The sequence below is a fragment of the Canis lupus genome, chromosome 15, assembly GCF_011100685.1.
Source record: "Canis lupus familiaris isolate Mischka breed German Shepherd chromosome 15, alternate assembly UU_Cfam_GSD_1.0, whole genome shotgun sequence".
NCBI classification, from domain to species: domain Eukaryota; kingdom Metazoa; phylum Chordata; class Mammalia; order Carnivora; family Canidae; genus Canis; species Canis lupus.
Genome location: NC_049236.1, coordinates 55,831,754 through 55,840,791, shown reverse-complemented (window position 1 = coordinate 55,840,791; position 9,038 = coordinate 55,831,754). Strand labels below are relative to the sequence as shown.

The following is a 9,038-nucleotide window of genomic DNA, read 5'->3' as shown; positions in this document are numbered from 1 at the left end:
TATATGTAGCCACTGGCCCTTATGCTTTGTCAGATCTCTTTTTTGGGTTGTTTCTGTTTAATCAAGATTTGCTACTCCAGACTAATTTAGGTTCTTCAAGGTCAAACAGCAACTTTTTTACATATTTCTTGACTTTACCTTTGAGTGGAACAGGATGTGACAAAAGAGAAAAAGGAAGAAAATCAAGTCCTACTCTTCCTTTCATATGACTTCCTTTTCATATGACTGGATTTATTCTTTCATTGGCTGCCTCTGATCTATTCTCCACTGCTCTCCCTGGGTCTACCTTATGGCCTCCCTCCTCCCTCTTCCTAAAAGGGCTTTCATATTCCTCTTCAGTACTTAGGGTCCTCCCATTCCAGAAATCTTAAGCCATTCCAAAATAAGAGCTTGTAGATACATTTATACATAAATGGACCTCTGAGTTTGCTGAGAAGTTTTCCTGTGGCAATCTTGATTGGTTGATATGTAGATCTAACTATAATAAATATGCAAACATGTTTTCAATGGCCCCAAATGAAAAAAACAAAAACAAAACTACCTTCTCATCTGTGTTTCAAATCTATGCACTTTCCTTTTATTTTAATTTTATGTTTCCAATCATATTGTTTCTCATATTGTACTTACATGCTCTGTCATTAATGGTGTGGTGTCCACCGAACATGTGTTATTTGGTATTTCACTTTTGATGAACAAAAATATGAAAGCACTGTAAGGAAAAGAAATTTTGGAGATGTTTATCATAACCCTGATTCATATTAAGCTGCTTGAATTTTATGAGAAAACATGACTTAAATCCAGCCCATTGGTATATTGATTACTTCCACACTGCCTCCTCAGGGGCCCTGACATTTCTCTAGGATTGCCTTTCTCTTTGACATCTCTTGTTGTCCTTAACTGCAATGAGTTAGAAGCCTAACTCACAAGAATTCCCCTCAAATCAGATCTTCCTCTTGATTTTCTTGTTTCAGTCAACGGCTGCATTTTTCTTTAATTCTTGCTTAACTCTGGAATCACATGGTAAAAAAAACAAATGAAACACATGGTAAAAAAAAATACAAAAAAAAAAAAAAAAAAAAAAAAGCAAAGTGCTACCCTGTAGCACTATTTCTCACCTATTATGCTGACAAAACCCTAAACATTTAACAACACCCTCTGTTGGACAAACTTTATCATCAGGTTGTTGTGAGGGTGGTTGTACAACCCCCCTGGAGGAGACTCTGGGGCCCTAGAACACCACCACACCCACACTCAGATGAGGCAATCTTCATGGCCACACAACAGAATGCAACACAGATATATATATATAAAAGAAACGAGGGACACCCTGTGTGCTTGATATGGAAAGATATCCAGAGTGTATTTTAAGAGATAAAAACACACACATAAGCCCAATGACTTTCCCCCTTCATCATTCTCTCAAAATGCACCGTCTGTTCATGTTCAGTATCTTTGTAATGGATGCTTCACTTACCATTGACTTTTGAACCATGTAAATAGGTAAAATGTGTTAAAATATTAAATTAACTTAAGGAAACTAACAACTCTGGTATACTTTTGACATTCTTTTTTAAAAATATGTTTGCATGGTTCAAAAGTTATAGCAATATAAGAAGTTTTGCAAGTACAGAGAAGGCTGAAATAGTATAGGTACGTAAGTGCAGATTAGTGCTTAACGATGTGCTATTTCTTGAATACGAATTTAAAATTTCTTAGCTTCCTTGGTCCAGTCTCTTACTTGCTTTAAAAACTTGAATGGTTCCATATTCCCTTCTGCAGCAAATTGAACTGTCCTTTTTGAGTTGTATTATTCTCTGCATTATGTTCCCCATAACCTATGCCACATCATTCTCCACATGGACTTTCAACTTTGACTTGTCCCTGTTCCAACCTCCCTTTCACCCCCATCTTTTGAAACCACCTGTTCTTGCTTCTCTTTCTTAGCTGAACACAGCACATACTCCCCTCTTCTTATCCAAACTGAAGAACTGAAGTGCTGAATGTGACAAGAAACCCCCACTCGCAGCTCCATGCTCACTGACTCTTCCTCTTCTCTGAATTTCCACAACACTAAGAATAGTCATTGCATAATCCAGACCATTTACCACAAAGCCTTGTAAACTTTTTTCTCTACAGATTTTCTAATTCAGTGGAAGATAAGAGCTCCTTCAGGGTCCTCAAAGTGCTTAACACTTAGTAAAAATGAGTGCATAAAACCTAATTAAATGTGTGTATCTTACTTAAATGTGTGCTTACATACATGCTTATTTGCAAAGCTATTATTAGATGTCTCAGTTGCATTTTTTCTTCAAAGTTACAATGGAAACCTTCAACTTTGTGTAGACCAGTGTGTTTTCCTAATAAGAATACAGGAAGGTATGTTAGAGATACTTGAAGGGAACCAATGAGAAAGTCTTTGAATGTTTCTTCAAATGACCGTCTGCCCCTCCTACAAATCACTTGGCCTCTCTGAGTCTCAATTTTTTTCATCTAAAGAAATGGAAACTGATGAATTATTGAAAATTACATCTGAAACTAATGATGTACTATATGTTGGCTAATTGAATTTAAATAAATAGAAATGGGTATGTGCCCACTTTACAAAACTGTGATGAAAATTAAATAACAAGGAATATAAAATTCTCAGTGTACTTTTTAGAACATGGTAAAATTTCAAAACATGTTAGGAAATAAAGAGCCTATTGGATGGAAGAGGGGGTTTTGAGCATAAGAAAAAAATCAAGACTAAGAAATCAGTGGTTTTGAGCTTGTGTGACTAGTGCTTGTCACAAAACAGGTAAGTCAGCTCAATTAGGTCAACAAGGGGTGCAGAGCACTAAATTAGGACAAGGTAATGAAATTTATCTTATGTTTACGAACATAAAACCAAATAGGTCACAGGTCTTTTGGGCTACAGACTTACAGAACTTGGTACAGTGTGTCAGATACAAAGATCCATGATAAAGTCTGTGAATGTTGTCAAAAGCATGGAAAATTAAAAAAAAAAATCAATATGTCATACCCAGGAGTGCTTCTCTACATTTTCAATCTTTCCAGTTTCCCGAGATTTATAACTCTCTACATCTATTAGCAAAACTTGTATGTGTTCACCCTGACAATTTAACAAGCCTTCATTGAGCATCTATTAAGTGTCAACCACTGTGTGGCAAAGTCTGTTGGTGATGATGGGAGAGATTGTATTCAAAGAAAATAAGACTTTGTCCTTCATGATCTCACAGTTCAAGGATAAAGGAATTGTATGAATAATACAAAAGAGGCCCTTCCATAATAGAAGAAATTCAAAATGCAATGGAAGTTTAGGGATAACTCTTTCTAATTAGGAAGAAGAGAAAGCAAGAAAACAGCACAGGATGGAAAATCTCTACTGACATTTAAGGGTGGCGAAGGAAGCTGAGGAAAGGGTCTTCGGGCTGGGGGAAGTGTCTGGGATATGATGTGATAAATAATCCTGAGTCAATGAACTGACAATACAGGGAGAAGGCCGATCTAGGAAGAAGGCTTGAATCTGTGACTGTGGAGGGCATACCAGAGTAAGAAGACAGATTTATTCTGAATCCAATGGGAGGCTTCCAAATTTCTTAATTAGGAGAGTGATAACTGAGTTGGTAGCAGATACAAGGAAGTTATACTAGTAATAGGAAAAAATGGAACTAGGGAAAGTAGATGTGAGATTTTTTTTAAATGATCTCATTTCTATTAACTTTTGAAACTTTACAGCAGTTAAGGTATTTTTGATTCTATGTATGAAGGTTAAAAAATTATTTTTTTTCATAAAATACAAGAGCAATGAATTTCACCATGGAGTAAAAGTAAAAACTGGGATTCTTTTTAAAATTAGTCCAGAGTGGCATTTTAGGAACTTAGTTGTAGGCTGCTGCACTGACACCAGGACAACCAAAGTGTACTGCTGGGTCTTGTTTTGTTTCTGTTTTCTTTTCAATATCCAATGGTCATGAATTAAAGTTCTGGAAATGTGCCAATTGTAAGGCAGGGATCTGTTTGGATTCCACCACGGGTATGCTCCTTGGATTGGATGCTGGAGAGTGAGGCACATTTTGCTGGACCCATGTTGACTACCTAGTAGTCATCAAGGTAAAAAAATTAATCATCTCCTCCATGGTATTCCATTCCCTGGATATCTACTCGGTATCGCAAGATACCTCCAATCCCACCAAATCCTTTCAGAAACTGGGATTCTTCTTGTGACTTATCTATGACAATCTCCAACCTAGCTTCAGGTTTTTTTTTTTTTTTTTTTTTTTTTTTTATAGTTGTTAGCAAAATATTTCAGCAGGGACATGCTCTCAATCAGCTCATGTTCTTGTCCTGTCTCCTGGTCTGGGAATTGAGACTTATCTCTTATTCTGTAGTTAGAGAATTTTCTCCTCTTCTGTGTCTTGGCAATGAAGAATGTATCTCATTAGATCCAAATTTTCATAGACTATTAGAATCTCTACAGCTTCCAATTTCTAACAGCTCTCATCCCCTTCCCTGGCTGATTTCCTCAAAGTATCATCCTATTGATTTCTTCTTTTGAATGAGTTTTGTGTTGGAGAGGACTTTAGTCAACAGCTTAGTTGAATCCATTTTCACCACTATAGGAAATAACAACTAATTTTTAAAACTTTTGATTGCAGCCTCTTATCAAACATATCAGATGGACTTAGTTCACTTTTAAAGTCAGCTGATCCAGCTAAAACAAGACCAGCCACATTCACTTTGTCCTCAGAATTAAATGGCTGAACAGCAGTCTCTGCTGCTTTCCGAACATGGTTGTTTTGCTTTTCCACTCCTAAACATGCAAAACGCAAGGCTGATTGACCTCCTCTGCCATGTTTCTGTGGGAGATCCACAGTGAATTTGTGTAGGACTTCTCTTGTGTTTCCTTGGAGTGTGCCCAAAAGTGCACCACTACCATCTATTACAATGAAGTCAAACTTGCTGTCACCCAAAAGTAGTGCTGTAAGAGCCTCTGTATGGGATTTGTTGTCACACAAATACAATGATGTATTAATTGGTTTGAAAGGTTCAAAGTCAATGTTGACTTTCTTTTCCTTTCCTTCTTACAATTGTGCCACAGTAAACAACCAGGCCATTTGGAGGCATTTTGTTATAAAGTTTGAGTCTTTGTTTTACAGATGTAATAGCTCTCAGGACAGAAAGGCAGTTTACTGGTGACTTAATGTTAGATGCAGTTCCAAACTTATCTGCTAACATTTTTGGCACTTGTGAAATCTGGTCTTTGGGAGAATGATCAAGGACATGATGCTTGTGCCATTGCTTTGGGCACAAGCTCACATCTGTGGGGTTGTCGCCATCTTCTTGCCTCCTCCTCCCTAAGGGGCCTAGTCCTGGGTGGCAGGGGCTGCTCCTCTCCAGTAGTGCCTCTTGGATTTTTTTAAAAAAATATTTTTATTTTATTTATTTATTTGAGAGAGAGAGAGAGAGAGAGAGAGAGCAGGGTGAAGGGCAAAGGGAGAGAGAGAATCCCAAACAGATTCTGAGCTGAGTGTGGAGCCTGATATGGGGCTCCACCTCATGACTCTGAGATCATGACCTGAGACGGAACCAAGAGTCGGATGCTTAACCAACTGTGCCACCCAGGCCCCCACAGACGTGAGATTTTTATAATCATATGCAGGTGGATGTATAGTAGGGAACTGGGGGAGAAGAGAGGAAAAACCTGTGAAACATTCACAAAAAACTTTTTATAGGATTATATATAAGATGGGGGATGAAAGGAAAAAAAATTAAGGTGACTAAAATTTTGAATTGGAGTAACTGTGGAACAGCTAGGTTTTGCCCATGGGAGGCATACAGTCAGACTTACAAGTTGGGAGAAGCCATTTGGTTTTGATGGTGGCTCAGCTGCGATGATAACTCAGGGCAGAGGCAACTGTGCGGGTTGGAGTGTGGACTCTAGGACTTTGGGCAGAGCCCCCTTACTCCTTTTGCTCCATTGGGCCTTGCAGTTTTTTAAGCAATTCCCTGTGTGAAATGCTCTTCTGTTTAAAATACCTAGAGTGGGAGAACCTGGGTGGCTCAGTCGGTTGAGTGCCTCTTGATTTCAGCTCAGGTCATGATCTCAGGGACATGAGATCGAACCTCATGTTAGGCTGTGTGCTAGGCGTAGAGCCTGCTTAAGATTCTCTTTCCCTCTGTCCCCCACCTTCAAAAAATTAAAAAAACAAAAAACAAAAAAAACAACAACACCTAGAGTGGTTTTGGTTGTGAAACCTGACTGATACTACCTTACCGTAAGCCTTGAAACAATCCCACCTATCCTTTAAAAACTGGACTCTACAGAGGAGAGGATCAATAATGTCAATTTTGAAAAGAAAAGCAAAAGGATGTGACCAACAAATCTAACCATATTCCAATTTTCTTTACACTGGGCATGAAACCGCAAGCTTATTCAGTGAATGCCCTTTGAACAAACTGATTTAATGGAGTTAAAATGATCAAATGAATGTTTCTAGGAGGTCCTCTTGGTAAAGAACATAGACGGGAGCCAGAATGCACTACAGGAAGAGATCGCTGCCTTTCTGTGCCACAGACCAAGCTCCTAATCCAGCTGCCTGATTCCCCAGGTGCACTGACAGTTTACCACAGACTGAAAGGGAAAACAGTGATTGCATATGAACTAGTTACTAATCAAAATAATGAGTCTTATAATAAAAATTATCCAATTTATAGAGCATTAGCCATATGTATGCCTAGAAATATACATAGCCCTTGATATATTTCTTCTCATTTCATCTTCAAAATATTTTATAAGGCTGGCACAATTATTACTGCCACGTTAGCTCCAGATGGAGAAACCAGGGCTTAGAGAAATCAAGTGATTTGCCCAAGGTCATACGGGAAGAAGTGGGCAGGACATGCATAGTTTGCAATTTTAGAGAATGTACAGTTTCTAAAGAAAGAAGAAATATGGAGAAAAACAATGCCTGATGGACTGAGTAAATTGGCCTTAAATTACTATTAAGTCACAACTAAGGCACGCTACATTACAATTTTGGGGCGTAAAGAAATTGTTTTTGACATGAGAGACACCTAACTCTGGGAAATGAAATAGGGGGGTAGTGGAAGGGGAGGTGGGCAGGGGTTTGGGGTGACTGGGTGATGGGCACTGAGGGGGGCACTTGGCAGGATGAGCACTGGGTGTTATGCTATATGTTGGCAAATTGAACTCCATTAAAAAAATTAAAAAAAAAAAGAAATTGGTTTTGAGAGAGCTATTCAAAGCCAGGATGCCATGTGAATTGTACAAAATACATAAAGTTGCCTCTAACCAAAAATGTCAGGAATCTGCTTTTTTAGAATAATCTATGTTATTTCTTCTCCAATTGGCCTGGAACCACTCTCTTAGGCAACATTTCAATGACAAAGAGATTGTTCCTGAAATGTGGCTGGGGAAAAGCCATCGTTGAAGTAGGAAGAGAAATATAGTGTTCTTTCCCTGAAGAATAAAAAAGTACTAAAATCTTTCCAGACAGTGCTATCCATTATGCGAAGCACTGACAGGGAATATAAATGGAGTCTAGAATGGAAAGGGACTGAATTTAAGGTGACCTAATTCCTGTTGGAGTTTTATTGATTGAACACTGCCAGAGATTTAAAGTCATTTTCATCTTTATTCATATAGTACATACGACTAGACACAGATACATCCAAAAACACGTACAAAAATGAATGTGTGTTTTTATAGGTGAGGGAGTAGTTATCTGACTGGGATAAGACCAGATGAGGTGACAGGAGTTTGGAAACTGGGGGGCAAAGAGGAAATGAGTAATAAGAGGAGAGAATTAATGTCTATTCCAGGGGCATCTGGGAGCCAGCATAATATTTATTTATATCGTATTTTTTAGTTTGCAAAATAATGTGCCATTTGATTCCAATTTATGAGATATGTACTATGATTTTTCTAAAAATCACAGATAATGAAAGTGAGCTTCAAAGCAGCTAAATGATTTTCCTAGGGTCTCAGAGCTTTTCAGAACTAAAGCTGGGGCTTGCGACCCCAGAGCTGGCCTGCTTTCTCCTCGAAAAGCCAAATCTGTTTCTTTTGCCTTCGTGGATGTATCTTGCAAGAAGTTACTATGGCCGAGTTCAAAAAGGGTGTTGCCTGTGTTCTTCTCTAGGATTTTGATGGAATCTTGTCTCACATTTAGATCTTTCATCCATTTTGAGTTTATCTTTGTGTATGGTGCAAGAGAGAGGTCTAGTTTCATTCTTCTGCATGTGGATGTCCAATTTTCCCAGCACCATTTATTGAAGAGACTGTCTTTCCTCCTTAATCGAATATTAGTTGCCCATAAAGTTCAGGGTCCACTTCTAGATTCTCTATTCTGTTCCACTGATCTATGTGTCTGTTTTTGTGCCAGTACCACACTGTCTTGATGACCACAGCTTTGTAGTACAACCTGAAATCTGGCATTGTGATGCCCCCAGATATGGTTTTCTTTTTTAAAATTCCCCTGGCTATTTGGGGTCTTTTCTGATTCCACACAAATCTTAAAATAATTTGTTCTAACTCTCTGAAGAAAGTCCATGGTATTTTGATAGGGATTGCATTAAACGTGTATATTGCCCTGGGTAACATTGACATTTTCACAATATTAATTCTGCCAATCCATGAGCATGGAATATTTTTCCATCTCTTTGTGTCTTCCTCAATTTCTTTCAGAAGTGTTCTATAGTTTTGAGGGTATAGATCCTTTACATCTTTGGTGAGGTTTATTCCTAGGTATCTTATGCTTTTGGGTGCAATTGTAAATGGGATTGACTCCTTAATTTCTCTTTCTTCAGTCTCATTGTTAGTGTATAGAAATGCCACTGACTTCTGGGCATTGATTTTGTATCCTGCCACGCTACCGAATTGCTGTATGAGTTCTAGCAATCTTGGGGTGGAGACTTTTGGGTTTTCTATGTAGAGTATCATGTCATCAGCGAAGAGGGAGAGTTTGACTTCTTCTTTGCCAATTTGAATGCCTTTAATGTCTTTTTGTTGTCTG

At 38.3% G+C, this 9,038-nt stretch overlaps 1 protein-coding gene and 1 pseudogene across 12 annotated transcripts in view; both read right to left on the bottom strand.

Annotated features, from left to right (window-relative positions):
• TMEM144 (transmembrane protein 144) overlaps positions 1-9,038 on the bottom strand; it is a 77,214-nt gene that overhangs the window by 45,815 nt on the left and 22,361 nt on the right. For all 12 annotated transcript variants that reach the window (XR_005370935.1, XR_005370932.1, XR_005370933.1 and 9 more), the window contains one exon: positions 628-709. Coding sequence is in view for 8 of the 12 variants with exons in the window: in XM_038559101.1 (XP_038415029.1) it covers positions 628-709 (82 nt within the window). In the remaining 4 variants the exon portion in view is untranslated. The remainder of the gene's footprint in view (positions 1-627; positions 710-9,038) is intronic.
• On the bottom strand, positions 4,099-7,448 carry LOC119869298 (annotated as a pseudogene).